Here is a 15,332-nt window from a genome sequence, read left to right on the forward strand (position 1 = left end):
CCCCAAACCTGTAGCAATGCACGGGGTTGTTGTGGCCCAAGTGCAGAACCTGGCACTTGCCCTTGTTGAAACTCATACCGTTGATGTTGGCCCAATGATCCAATCTATCTAGGTCTCTCTGTAGAGCTTCCCTATCCTCCTGGGAATCAACACTCCTGCTTAGCTTGGTGTCATCTGCGAACTTGCTGATGATACACCCTATGTCCTTGTCGAGATCATCAATAAAGACATTAAACAGAAATCGTCCTAACACTGAGCCCTGAGGCACACCACTTGTGACCGGCCGCCAGCTGGATTTAAATCCACTGAGCACCACTCTTTGGGACCTTCCAGTCAGCCATTGCTTGACCCAGCGGATCGTATGCTCATCCAGTTTCAAATCAGTTCTGTAGATTTTTTTTTTCCCTTTTTCTTCACAAATTCAGTGCAAAAGGACTACAGTTACAGATTTGCAGAATCTCAGAGTTTGTCCTTCTAGGCCTTTCTTGACTTGTCAACACTTAAAACAGCAAACTCTAGAATACAAACAGTCATTTCGAAGTTGTCACATACATTCCTCGCACTAGTTTATTCCCAAAAACATACTTTGCCACCCAACAGTGGGCAATGAGGTATGCTTTCCTAATTAACAGGGCAACAGTTACCAGTTAATGGTTCTGTGGGTTCTCAACAAGCCATCTAGGGATCTTTCTTCACACTAAAGCAAGACGACAGACTTTCCAGCCTAGGACTCACCGAAAGAAAGGGGAACCTGAGCACGTTGTCGATGCCCAAAGCCTTCAGCTGCAGGATGACAGGAGCCAGGTTACTGCGCTGCATCTCCGGAACAGTGGACTTCGGCAGCTTCTCAAAGTCCTCCTCTGGTGTGGGAGAAAACAAAGCAATTTGGGACTGAGTTTCAACTCCCACTCTATGCAGTCAACACGACAGAATCATGCCCGTTTCAAGTTAAAATTATCAAGTATGAATACTTAACAGATGTTAAAAGAACTCTAACTCAAAGATGATCTTTCTCCAATTACTGCATTTTTAGATACTTTCATTTAAATAGAAAAGTCAGTGGTTTTGGCTACACTGCTGATTATGTAGTTGATCCATCCATATTTCAATTTGAAATGCTGTAAGTTCTTCACAGAAATCTGGAAATGCTTTATTTGTCTTCTGTTTAATATTTTATCAGAACATAAAAGGCAGGGTGCAATACTACAAAAAAGCATTTTTTTTTTTTGAAGGGACATGGAAAAGTTCAAAACCAGCATGCTTTCAGTATAAGAACACTATTTTTAGTAACTACTCAAACAAAAGGAGGTTCCAAAAGCATATTTAAAATAAAGACTAAGGACTGAAAAACAATTTATTTAACAATGCCTTTTTAAAAACATGTTCACTATAAAGTTTAGGTCTGGAAAAACACTTCATATAACGTCAAAATCCCTGGATCTTCCATTAATCAACTCTTCTGCAGCAAAGAAAAAGGCACACTCATCCCTATGTAGATCTAAAACTCCAAATCAAGACAAGAAATACATTATTTTCACCTAGATTATCTTCATTTCCAGACAGAACCCTCTTTATCTCTCGTCTATCTCAGACCTTCCTTAAGACAAAGGTAGCATTATGTTTTCTTTACTTTTGTCCACTTTCTTCTTTTTTCTTTCCTCCTTTAAAATGTTTCTTAAAGTATTTGTTAGGCCAGCTCTTGAGCACACAAAAATAACTTCAGTTTCTCCAGTAAAATACCTAAAAGCTCTGTAAGCTTGGTATACTATGCAGCAGACATTCTCTCCTGATTCTTATTGGAGGCACAAATTCAGAGAATAAATCATGTCTTTGTTTAATGTGGCAACTGGTGGCAGGCACACACACATTTTAAAAGAATATGTTTCTCTCTCTACGTCTCAAAGCTCCAGTAAAACTAGAGAGAACCTGAGGCCCATAAGCAATGGCAGAGCTCAACTGCAATGCCTTTTCTCATTAAACAGCTGAGAACAGAGACCATTGGATTGCAGCTTTCTGAACACAGCTATGTGGCCAACAGATTTATTTGTAACAGTGATTTTCGTATAGTGCCAGGGTGATTGATTCAAGAGAAGCATTTGGGGTTGGCATCTATTCCTATAAAAAAGGGGACACAAAGAAGTTTTCCCTCAGTTATCCAAAGGATTTCCAGAGCCCTTTGTTAGATGCGCAGTCTAAAGGAGACTTCAGTCGCAGGAGAGACCATCATAGGTGGGTATTATAAATTGAAGCAACTGCTCAGAAACTAAGATCATCAAAAGATAAACTTCTTAGTAGACTCGCCAGAGCTGCATTAACATCCCAGGTTTGCAACTGCTGACAATCTTGTAGAACCTACCCTGCTCAGTTTGTGCTTCTGTTCCATAAAAGCATTCAGTGTCCAATCCTCAGCACATATGAAACAGTGTATTTCTAAATAAGCCAGAGGAATAATGAAGGGAAATTTCTAGTCACACCAGCAAGGTCACCTGCCCTACACATCAAACTACTGACCTGTATAAAGCCTGTAACATTTCCCAGAGCGGTTCCGTCCTGCCCGCCCTGCTCTCTGATTAGCTGAAGCTTTAGACACTGGTACGACCACAAGGCATTCGATGGCTGTTTTGGGGTTATAGGCCCGAAGCTTCACAAACCCACAATCGATGACGAACGCGATGCCGTGAATTGTGATGGAGGTCTCAGCAATGTTGGTGGCTACTATCACCTACGGATGTGGACAGAAAAAGGGTACTGTGAACTCCCCAATCTCAAATACACTCTCAAGCCCCAGCATCAGTGCACCAGAACTCCAATAAAAGCCACCTGAAAGATGTCAGATGTGACAGTTCCAGTAAACACACTCTAGAGTACAAAGTACATGCAGCAGAAAGAGCTTGTCAGCTTGAAATAAGCCCGGTTTTTACAGTTTCACAGTCACTTTTTTATTCAAATTTATTCTCTCTTCATAAAAGTAGAAGAACTTGGCAGTGTTTGCAGAGAAAAACATTAACTGACTGTAAATCAAATGTTCTTATGTAGTGAACTAAAAATATTTTCTTTCTGCTTCTCAGCTATATTGAACTGTTACTTGTAACACTGGAGTAGGGCAGGGGATAGCAGAGGAACAGAGCTGATTAAGCGCTCCATGTTCAGTATTCCGGAAGAGATATACTTATCTACATGAACTAAAATATTAAAAAATAATTGTTCCCAGATGAGAGAGGGAAATTTCATCCTTATTTCACCTGAAATTAAAAAAGTAAATCTTGGAAGTTAATTGGCTAATGTCATCTCCTGGAGAGAAAAGAAGTATTTATACTCAACGTTCTCCAACACCAGATGAACAATTCCACTTGTTAGACTCCAGCAGGCACAAGAATTATAACAACTCACCCCTGTGTAATTCTGTCATCTTATCTCAGCTGCAACACAGGCTCTGCCTAAGTAGAAAGCACTAATCATGACCACTTATATAGTTCTGTGACGTTAAATAGCCAAACAAGACTTCCAGAAGTCAAAATAAAGCTTTTTTTCCTACTAAAGCCAAGCAAGTTTTAACTCGTTTCTTAAGTGAAAATACAGCACTTACCCACTCTGTCACTATGTTTTTCATTACTAGTGGAAAACAGCCATGGAGACTTAGACCACAAAAAGAAATAAAGCCAGGTAAAAGTAGAGGACTTCAGAGTGTAAGAAACTGCAACTGGACACAGACAAATACAAGGCTGTGCAAAGACTACTAGAAATTGAGAAGTTAATGACATAGGAGGGTTAGAGCTTACACGTCTAGGACTGATCAAAAATAAAAAGGGAAGTTCTTGGTTCACAGTCTGCAAACGGACAGGCAGTGTTAGATGCAGGAAGTCTCCCTCGGTAAGCGTTTGCAACAGTCTGATGATGTGAACCTGATGTATACAATCTATGTAATGCAGACACCCTTCTGGGTGGTAGAAATGGAGCCATACCCAACAGCCTTACCTTCCTGACGTTGTGAGAAACTCTCTCAAACACTTTCATTTGCTCGGGAGAAGGCAGCCCAGCGTACATAGGGAGAACACGGAGGTGCTTTTTCATTCCGGTGCGAGAAAGGGCTCGAGCCTGTTCTATGAGCATAGAAACAACGGTCTCCACTTCCTCCTAGAGCCAGAGCAAGACAGGGGACAGAATGAGAGAGGTTTCACTTTAATACCACATAGCTGTAACATATACACAAAAAAATGTGTCAAAATAATCCCAATGTAGTTTTAGTCATTCAAACTCCTGGATGTTTTGACTAGCTCCCTCAATTTTTTAATATTCTTACAAAAATTGCTATGCATAGTAAGTATATATGCAAATATTTATGTTATTATTGTTATTTCAGACAATGTCACAAGTACCTGAAAAAATCACAAGGGAAGGACTGAACAAAGTTCAGGAAGAAGCAGGCATATTTTCGTGTTTATCTCAACTTGTGAGAGCAAAATGGGAGCCCAATCTATTTTGACTATGTAGAACGCTGTGGGTCTTGGTTGAGAACGACACAGTAACAGTATTAACACTCATTTCTCAACCTCACATTTAATCTTGGAGATCAACTGTGGCACCTCATTCTTAAACACAGACAACAAAATGTTCAGACATCTAGTTCAGATACCCAGGTCACTCTTTCAAAGTCAAATCAATAATGGGAATGAAGAATTTATTCTGAAAATATGCAAGATGTTATTGAAGCTCTTCCAGGTAGCTTCTCACTGGAAAAATTCTAAGCTACCTCCCATTTACTATTCTCGGCTGTGAAGTGAGCTGACAGGCATAAATAGAGCAGAAGAGATGAGTAAATTTTTATCTCGCAGCAATTTGTTTTTCTGTCAAAGTCTTCAGATGTTAAGCTTAACAAATATAAATTCCACTTGCCTTAACTATTAACGATGACTCACTGTCAACTTCATAGGTGCCACTAGCACTAAAAAAACACATACTGTTCCACTTGTTAACAAGGACGAAAGCATACAGCATTAAATGAGAAAAACTATCATCCATCACTAGCTTTGATAAATCCAGACCATAATTACATTTTCTAATTCTTTCAGACTGGCCTAGTTCTGCTCCCATCAATGCAGAAGTATTTATCATCTTTGATGAGATTAAAGTAAACACAGCTAAGGAAAGAATGAGACTGAGGTGGCCTCGCCAAGCACAATACAGCACTGTGAAGCAAAAAATAAAAAGCTTATGTCTATACCTGGCCAGTTAAAAATGCCAATATATCACCATCATTCTCCATCTGGTGAATTTTCATTGCGGTTTCCACAGTTGATTTTACATAGTCTGGAACAGGACTACAGGGAGACAAAAGAGCAGAGACATTAGCAGAAAAATAGGTACAGGCTCCTCACTTCTACAAGGAAAAAACAGAGAGAGAGTTTTTGGACACTATTTATTTGCCATACCACATTTAGTTCATGATGCATCCTTGGGAATCAGCCTTCCGCAATTAGTCTCCTTTACACTACAGTAAGCTTAAAAACATGTCCGCTGCTATAAGGAACATCCAAATGTTTCCTAAATGGAACACTACAGCTCCTTACCATTTCTGAGCTCCAACTTAGACAAAATGATACCCCCGTTACACACTATCCTCATCAACACTGACGAGACTGAACAGGGACACACCTCTGGATGTAAAAGATGTCCACTGGAAAAGTTCTCCCCTCGACAGTAAGGATCACACTGGTATCTTTGCTGGGGTCACCGGTATCGTTCTGATTAAAGAAATCCCTGAATTTCTACAATAAAATAAAAATAAACACTTTCACTTTGATGCTTCAAAGAACTGAGGGAGCAAATTGCTCTCACATGATGTCCTGGAGACTTGCAGCTTCATCAGGCAGATTCAAAGACAAATTAACAAACAGCAGGTCCATAAACACATACTGGAAGGAAACAGCAGGAATGTACTGTCTGATATCTCTACTACAACCTTTGCAGATGCTGAAGCAGCTCAAAGAGAACAGACCCACAGCAGGTGGACGGGCTCATGTGTTCTCCCTAAACAGCATCTCCTACTGCTGCTGTTACAGATAGAACACTGGGCTGGAGGAAACACTGCTCTGATCTAGGAGAGCATTTCTTCTCTTCCTACTCAAAATTAAATTAATGATTTTTTTGGTAAGTTACATAAGTTTCCACAGGCCACAAGCCAACCAGGGCACTAGTAAGATCTCACTGAAATTAAATCTACTCATTTATCACTTATTTTTACTGGTCTGTGGCTGTCTCAAATTATAGCTATCAGCAAAACAGAGCTAAACCAATGTCTCTTACTAGACTAGATGAAGCCAAGAGAACATCTTTTTATACGATACCAATAAAATGAAAAAAGGTACAAAAAGGAAAAAGGCAAAGTAGTTTCATATTTAAGTTCACTTCCCAAAAAGTTTGCTAATACAAAATGAAAACCAAACACAGCAATTTAACTACAGCAGATTCTTTTCCTACACTAATTCCTCTCTTCTTCACCCAACAGCAGCACTACTTCACGAGAAGCAAGCAGCACAGAGGATAAGCTGTATATAAACAGAGGTGGAGCTGCCACATAAGGTCACTTCATTTCAAACCAAATCTGTGAGCTGTACCTCTGCATCCAAGGTGGCTGAAGCCACAATCAGTCGAAGATCCCCACGCTTCTTTTGAACCTAGGAAAGAGATCAAGCATATCCAGAGTAAAAACTATTTTCTGAGATACAAGTCTAGAATCAAGTTTTAGGGCATCCAGATTACCAGTAATTTCTCTTTTAAAATACTTCGATCCCATAAAACAGCTGATGAACTGAAGCACCCACATCACCCCATAGATCTAACACCCCGATCACTGTTTGGCGTTTCATATATTCATTTTAACAGCATTCAGTCTGTAATCAGTTTACTGTTAATTTCTGGTGGGAGTCAGAGCTTTCATAGGTTGAAAGTCAACAACAACCCCCATCAGATCAGTTCACATCATCATCAGAATGAAGACCGTGTTTTCGCTAATATTATCTAAGGAGAAATTTCAGCATCGGGGGGGAGGAAATAACGGATCCTGGGTGTCAGACAGCTAAAGTAAATAGTTGTGTATGTATAATAGGATGGAGGATAAATGAGGAACAAGAAATCCCCGTCTCTCAAACAGGTTCACTTATCAGCCATCAGGATCAGAAGTTTAACAAAAAGAATGAAAATGAAAACAGTTACAGAGAACATTAAAAAAAAAAATAACCTTTTTTAGTAAGCCAATGGCAATATCTGTGTAAAGAGTCCTTTCATGGGCTTCATCCAGCATGAGGACACTGTGAATAAAGCAGAAAAATAAGATTTCAGAAATGGTTTGATTGACACTAGAATCAGAGCCTTCCTGTCTTCTAGAAATATCATTATTTTAAATCTGCTGTTGGACAGTTTTCTATATCCACTTAGAAAACTGTGGAAGTTAAAAAAGGCGCAGCAACAATGTAGGGAGAAAAATGTAGATAACACCAGGTGGTACATACATAGCTTTTGGAAAGGGGTGGAAGAAAAAAGGTCTGTCTTTACTGTGCTGCACAGGTTTTCTGGATAGCAGAACAGCCTGTGTTTGCTGTTGATTTTTTTTTCTTTGATTAGCATCAGAAAGAAAAAGTAAATTTTAAACTAGTAAATTAAATGATTCAGACTCCACTAGGCCTGTTTAGCTTTTGTTCCAAAACCACAGCACCAAATCCTGATGGGTTTGGTATTGCAACGATCAACTGATTTTCTAGCAGTCTTTACAATGTAAAGAAGTCAAACTCGTAAAATAATTTTCGCATCTTTTGGTATTTAACTTACAATAACCACACCTCAGTCTAAAAAAAAATGCAGTTGTTTACCAAATTAACCTTCAGCAAGCATTCATTCCATGGTTCCTCACCTGTATCTTGTTAATAAAGGATCAGCCATCATCTCCCTCACCAGCATACCATCAGTTAGAAACTAAAAGCAAAAGCAAAGAAAAATGTAAAAAACCCAAATCAGATAATCTTGATTACCCATGTGATTTTTAAAGATGATTTTCTAGGCTTTTGTCTGAATTCTTCCTTGCCTTTAATTTTCTAATGATCTATTAAATTGATCAGTTTTCAGCTATGGAAGCCAAACATGTATTTCTGAGTGCTAAGACAGAGATAAGCAGTGATTGCTTTTTAATCAGTAATGAATTTTTAAAAATTAGTTATTTTTGTATTGAAAAAATAACAGATTGGCAGCACTGGAACGTGACAATAGAAGCTTCACTCTGGTCTGTAACATGGTTAAATCTGCTCTATCAGTAACATCCTGTGTGTCAATCCAGACTGGACCCTCTCAAAGTAGCCTGCTTAATATCTATCACACACTTCTGACCAGAACACAAACCTTAACATCTCAACAAAATGCAATATTTTAATTTAATACTTTCTTCCTTCTAGCCAGTGGAAACCCACCAGCTCTATGTAGCCATCAAACAGCAGTTTGATCTGGGACTTCGGCCTCAAACTGGGCAATAACTGTTGTGCAAGGGAAAAACCTTCAAATTTCCAACCCCAAATGATTCATCATCACACTCAAAAAAATAAAAAAAAAAAAGATGATTTCAGCTGCATTTAATGAACAAACATCTCCATTTCTTTCCCTTTAAAAGGGCTACTAGCCTCATAAAAAGAATCAAAAAGTAAATTGTCTCATTCATCATCATTGCTATTCCAGCTCTTGTCTGTACGCAACACAAGCAACATTAATATTGCTCACATCACTGAAGAGCAGCTGCAAAGCTTGCTATTTAATCCACACCAAATTACTCTGAGTTAGCCTACTCATCTTAGGTTTTATCTGTGCTTTTAATCAAAAACTATTTTTAGGATGGTGAGGATACTTTAGCTGTGATTCACTGCAGCCTTTCACTATGACTGTGAGTGACGTACGAGGTCACACCAGCCCTGTGCCAATATCTGGCCATTAATACCTTGAAAACCTCCTTTAGTTTTAAAGCGGTGGCTGCCAGACTAGCAGAATAGAACACGTACTTGTTTTATTAAGGTTTGCACACCCACAGCACACTTTTGGGGTACCCACCTGGAAACTTGAAATGCTATCTATTCTCTTTACTGGCACCACAAGGTTCTCATTAATTTTGCAAAAGTACTTGAAGAGTTTAGCAAACCCTTTCAAGAGCAACCACCTACTGTTCAAGTTTCACCTTAATTCTGGTAGCCTGTGGATCCGTGCAGTCATCAAACCGAATACAATATCCAACTTCATGACCCAACACTGCACCTCTTTCATCAGCAACTCGGCCCGCGACCTGAGAAAAGACACTCTGATAAACAAGAGACAACTCACAGCACACTTCCTCGTTGTATCGTTATTTTGTCCACAGAGAACTGGCATCAAACCAGGAACAGAGCTAGTGCTTCCAAAGAATTATTTGTTCTTGTTCAAACACAAAATTCTGTTCAACGTAACAGTACAAACTGAATATATAAGCAGTAAATACTCTTAAAATGTTTTAGCTAACCTAATACATTTGTTTCACACTGCTTCTACTCAGGAAAGCTACAGAGGAACCTTTCTGTGCTAAGTACTCTTAACAGACCTACAAAGGCAGGCACTCAACCTGGCACAATGCTGGGGAAGGACCATGCACCAGCAAATTAAGAACACAGTTTGCATGGAAAAGGGAAAGAGTGCAGGTATATGGCATACAGAAAGGAGTTATCGGTTAAGCTGTTCTGTCCCTGAACTTACTCAGGCTATTTTTTTTTTTTATAAATAAAGATGCTACCATACTTTTCATAATACAGAATCCTCTATGCAGAAAACAGAGAGAGAACTGGCAGAATAACTAAAGAAACAACAATTTTTGGAACAGTACTACCCCTGGGTCAGTTTTAAGCCAATAGCCCCTTTAGCTGAAAGTCTCAAGTTATTCAGTTAACTCAAGTTATTCTACAGAATATTAGGTATTATCAGGCCATGATTTCAGCAAGCTACACATATATTTAATAGCTAAAGACACAATAAAACCCCACAATACATATATTAGTCCTAGTAGAATTTTAAGAGCAAGCTACTTTCAGTCATTTGAGTGACATTCTAAACCACACCGACAGGCAGTGAATTCATGATTTCACTTGCAATCTTATCACTCCACCACTTTCAGCCCAAGCATTCGGGGTAATTGTCAGTCTCGGTAATGCAAGCAGAAGTTCAGGCATTTCTAAACTACGTCCTATGCCTCTGCAACTACCTGTCTTTACTTCTGACAACCCCCGTACTCTGGATGGGAAAGCAGATAAGGACACCTATTAAAATAAAGGATGACGTTCAGTTCAAGGCAAAGCAATAAATCATCAACTATATCTCTAATCTCCCTGCAACAACCATACAGTCCAACACTTTGCAACAACATTCTCAAAGAAAAACCCTGCTGTGGCTATATACTAAGCCCTGATTGAGTAATCTTTTTATATTAGGTTTAAAAATACCGTGTTAAGACATGAAAGGGAATAAAGAAGTAAATTCGTCATGAGAAATCATTGCAGTATAGGTAAGATCTCCCATAGAACCATGCAATGTCAGCTGGTGTCCTATGAAGGAGAAAAGGGAGGACACTGCAGGCAGGCTGCCCGAAGCACAAGATGCAGATTGCTGCTAGAAACCACTTCCTTAACCATGTGGGATCTGGTCAAAGAATACTGGATGAGATGAAGCAGAAAGTTGTACAGCTGTTCCATCTCCTACAGTTTTACCAGAGGCATAAGCGGATTCGTTGCAGGTACAGTTTAATACATTACAAAGAACAGGGAAAACAAAGGTTACAAAATGTCACTTCAGTTTTCTGTACAAAAAGAATGCTGCAGCAGAGACTTCAGCCCACCAAGTCAGTGCTTGGCAGCGTGAGGAAGACAAGGAGCACTGGATGCTTTCTGCGCAGACTGTTACCACAGAGTACAAGTTTTTGCCCTCAGCATCCTTTCTTCTTCCTCTCACAGTACATCTAGCTGATGTTATGCTCTCCTAGACATACTATGTATACAAAGAGATCTCTCACAATAAAACTGTTTCTTCTTTTCCCTGACACTTTTACAAAAGGAAAACACAAAAATCCCCCACAACAACAATAAAACCAAAAAAACAAAACACACAGAAAAAAGATTCAAGAAAACTAGGTATAAACTGCTAGAAAGAGGTACACAACCTTCTCTTTTTCCCACTGGCTGTGTTACTATAGACAGATTCACATCCCTACTTTGTGAAAGCAGTTAAGGGTCACACAAGCGCAGCTGTAGTCCAGAGTCAATCACAGCTCCACCCTGCGCAGCCCTAATTTCCATACACAGCTCTGCTGATACCATGCAATTTTATTTCAAAGCTTCTACATCTGCAATTCTGGACTTGGAATCTTTGGCAGGACCTGCTAATCAGGTTGAATTCAGCATATAGTACCAGCATTTCCGTGAGGAAGATAAGCAGGAACATCTATTCATTCAGGAGCTCATGCAGTAGTGATTCCTGCTATTCAGCAAAACCTGCTAATAAACTGGAGGTTATAATGACAACAAACTGGGAAAATTCGGACAGGGAGAAACTCACTGAAACAGCAGCAACCCGGCGAGGCTGCGTTACTCCAACAACTCTTCCTTCGGCTGTCCAGCCAGCTTCTGCGAGGTACTGCAAACAAATAGCAAGGATAAGAAATTAATTGGTCATGCTGCAATTACAACAAGGTGTTAGTTCTCTGTACTATGTGCTTTTTCCCAGTTTTAACACATACTGATGCGTGACCTTTGGCAAATCAGTTACTTAAAGATTTTGTGCATTATTCTCACTATTAAAACTAATATAGTACAGTACCTGCTTCCTAAGCACATAAGCGTTCAGAAAGCATCTAAGAGCAGTTCTTTGGGTCTCAAGTATTTTTGAACTACTTCATTTTTTCCTCTTCTTTCCTTTATTTCATAACTCCTTTAAGAAAAAAAGCTAGGCAGCACAAGTCCTGCGCTGACACTTGGGACATTCATCACAAGTCTGCAATTTTTAAGTTAAAATCAAAAACTAACTTTGAAACAGTCTCAGACTTTTTTCATTCCTGTCACAAAAGAGAAAATTTTACAAAACCACAAAAATATACAATATTCCAAAAATTTCCAAGCGGAAAGCTTGTACGAAAAGTGTACCTTTTTTTCTTCCTGCAAACATATTCTCAACAAAATTTTAAACATGATTCTCATAGAGCAATAAACACCTACTACAGCACAGTGACTACTATTTGTACCAGCATAAACTTATTTGTTGTGTATGGTCCTTTCCAGTAGTGGAAGATTTTATATTACAGATATACCAGTATTTCTCTCCTTTTGGTCATACACACAAGCACAGGTAAATTCCCTTCTCACAGTGCACTTCTGAGTTGCTGGTTTAATGTTTCATGTAAAATCCCCCAATTTTACCAAGTTAAACAGAGACTTACTTGCGGAATCTGCGTTGATTTCCCACAACCTGTTTCCCCAACAATCACCAGAGTTTGATAATTCTCCACTAGATAAAGTATGTGATTTCTTAGCTGAAAGAGAAGAAGACATTTAAGTATCAAAACCAGATATGTGCAAAAATAAGAACATAATTAAAATGACAATATTTACATATCTATCAGACACAGTAAATTCATTTTACATGTTTACTGCCAAAAGCTAAATAATTCTTTAAAATCTAAAAATGATATGTACAACATACAGTAAATAACAGAAATCTACAAAGCCTGTAAAACTATCAATAACACTTGTCAAACAGGACAATCAATTCCAACAAATAGAGAGAGCAAGGCCATAAAATTATTATTTTATGCTGTAAAATGATTCTATACTGCTCTTTCAAAAATAGACATAAGCCAGACATCACACAACACATTTAATATACCAGAAAGAACTTCTGTACCTTAAAAACAGGCAGCTTTTGTCTCTGTTGTTCAATAGAAAGGGAAGCATAAGGATTATAGATGACGGTTATGCCATTGCTCTCAGCAGGACTCTGTCTCTCCTCTGAGACACCGACACCAGGACCTTCCGTGCCTAAATGACACAGGTTAATTTTAAGTAGAGGAATACACTTCTGCCTAGTGTATCACAATACAACCAAAGTAAATATGGTACTTACAAGGAGTAATCATGGGTAGCAGCATATATCAAAAGACTAACTTTACTATGAAAATAATCAGAATATTAACGAACAGTAAACACGCAAAAATTCTTTCAAATGAAATATGTGTCTCCTGCTGGTTAAAAAAACAAAAAAAACACCTCTGTAATGTGAATAAGTATTTGATTTTTAAAACAAAATAAAGGAAAAAAAAACACACTTAGGAAAAATACACAGCAAGATCTTTGGAACTTTCTTCTTTTTCTGTGCAACAGTTCGGATACAGCTTCAGTATCCTTCTCAGAAGTATGTCCATGGATTTTAAGCCAGCCAGACAGACATGTAACAGAACTTCCCTGGACTAACATCAAGCTGTATAAACATTCAACCTTGCGAGGTTATGAGATACGCCACTCACTTCAGATCTGAATTTACCTCAATAGCTAAAACTTGATTTATTCCTGCTGCAGGTTACTATAAAACAACTGACAACTGAAAACACTGAATCATGCAAGTGAACTAGAAACAAAACCTCATCTCAGTAACAGAATGTATCATCTCCAGCTGCAGATTCAACTGGAAAAGTCTGAGAGCAAAGAGAGGGATTCCCCTGTTTTGTAGAATTTGCTGGTTTGAGCTTTTCCCAGTTTTTCCACAGTTTAAAAACAGTTAGTCCCTATTCAAAACTGCCAAGCAAGTTTTACAGCAAATTGATCCAATTTTAAGAGTGATTAGCAAGGATTCCAATAACTATTCACTGGCCAGGACTAGTGGGGAAGTTAAGAACCAGAACTTGCATATCTGGATCTTGACAAACCAATGAAGCTAACAGATACTGCTTCTCATCACCCACTGACTTTCTTTCACAGCATTTTCTATGTTTTTTTTTTAAATACACTACTGTCAACGTACTACTATATACATACATATTGTATGTACACACATATTACTACAATATTCAAATTATTAAGAAGCTGTTTGCTAAACTAATCTTGACTCTGGAATAGCTTTGCAAACCACAGCATAATACAATGCAGTGACCAATGTAAAAAAAATTGCCAAACTCAGACCCACCAAGCTCCCCTTTAGGATAAACTAATGGGAAGGCACCCACTGCCCAAATCCTGAGGGAACAATCACGGTCACAGCACAGCAGAGGCTGGGAGGGACCTCTGGAGACCTTCTAGTCCAACATCTTGCCTACCACAGGGTCACTTACAGTGGGCTGCTCTGGTCCTTGTTCAGGCAGGTTGGCGACCCCACAACCTGCCTGATGGCTTGTTCCAGAACCTGATCACCCCCAGAGTAGAAGAAGTTTTTCTCATGTTTAAGCTGACTTTCTCACGTTTCAGCTTGTGCTCGTTGCCTCTTGTACTGTCAGTAGGCACTACCAAGAAGAGAGTCTGGCTTCATCTTCTTCACCCTCCTATCAGGCATTTATGTACACCGAAAAGACTCCCCTGAGACTCCTCTTCTCCAGGCTGTGTGGTCCCAGCTCTCTCAGCCTCCTCTTGCATGTTGCGTGCTACAAGCTCTCAATCATCTCTGTGTCCCTTCACTTGTGGACCTCCTTCAGTAAGTCCGTGTCCCCTTGGTGCTGGGGAGCCCCCAGAGCACCCCAATATGGCCTTCCCAGTCCTGAGGGGAAGGATGACCTCCCTCAGCCTCACAGCAATGCTCCTCCTCACACAGCCCAGGATGTGGGTGACCTTCTTTTGCTGCCCAGGCTCATCAACTGCTCATGCTTAGCTTGTAGCCCCACAGGACCCCAATGTCCTTCCCTGCTGAGCTGTCCTCCCCACCGTCTGGCACCTGGGGCTGTTCCTCTCAGGGGCAGGCCTTCACACCACCCTTTGTTACACTTCTTGGGATTCCCCTGCGCGTCTCTCCAGCCCCCCCGAAGGGCAGCACCCCCACCCGGCCGGCCAGCCAGCCACCCCGGCGGGCTGAAGGCAGACTCCGCCCCCTCCCCTGCCACCCCCGGTACCGGGCAGCGCCCGGCTGGAGTCACACAGACTTCGCCCCCCACCAGACCCCGTTTCCCCGCTGCCCTCGGCGCCTGAAATCCGTGCGACCCCCAACAACTGACGGCTGCCGGGGGTAGCGCCGCGGCTTTCGTTCCGGCCCTCGCCGCGGACAGCCCGAGATTGAGCTCCCTCATATGCCTCCCCCCGCCAGCCCGGGAC

At 40.2% G+C, this 15,332-nt stretch overlaps 1 protein-coding gene across 2 annotated transcripts in view; it reads right to left on the bottom strand.

The window, feature by feature from the left end:
* DHX35 (DEAH-box helicase 35) overlaps positions 1–15,332 on the bottom strand; it is a 32,129-nt gene that overhangs the window by 16,741 nt on the left and 56 nt on the right. Inside the window, exons 2-13 of one of the 2 annotated variants that reach the window (XM_074157208.1) lie at positions 12,946–13,079; positions 12,482–12,574; positions 11,605–11,682; positions 9,209–9,313; positions 7,907–7,968; positions 7,238–7,307; positions 6,615–6,674; positions 5,653–5,765; positions 5,222–5,318; positions 3,976–4,134; positions 2,512–2,722; positions 736–860 (exon numbers count right to left, since the gene is read on the bottom strand). In XM_074157208.1, coding sequence (XP_074013309.1) covers positions 736–860; positions 2,512–2,722; positions 3,976–4,134; positions 5,222–5,318; positions 5,653–5,765; positions 6,615–6,674; positions 7,238–7,307; positions 7,907–7,968; positions 9,209–9,313; positions 11,605–11,682; positions 12,482–12,574; positions 12,946–13,079 — 1,307 coding nt within the window. The remainder of the gene's footprint in view (positions 1–735; positions 861–2,511; positions 2,723–3,975; positions 4,135–5,221; positions 5,319–5,652; positions 5,766–6,614; positions 6,675–7,237; positions 7,308–7,906; positions 7,969–9,208; positions 9,314–11,604; positions 11,683–12,481; positions 12,575–12,945; positions 13,080–15,332) is intronic. The other variant, XM_074157209.1, reaches the window with a different exon arrangement.

Source organism: Numenius arquata, chromosome 12 (genome assembly GCF_964106895.1).
Source record: "Numenius arquata chromosome 12, bNumArq3.hap1.1, whole genome shotgun sequence".
In the NCBI taxonomy this organism is placed as follows: domain Eukaryota; kingdom Metazoa; phylum Chordata; class Aves; order Charadriiformes; family Scolopacidae; genus Numenius; species Numenius arquata.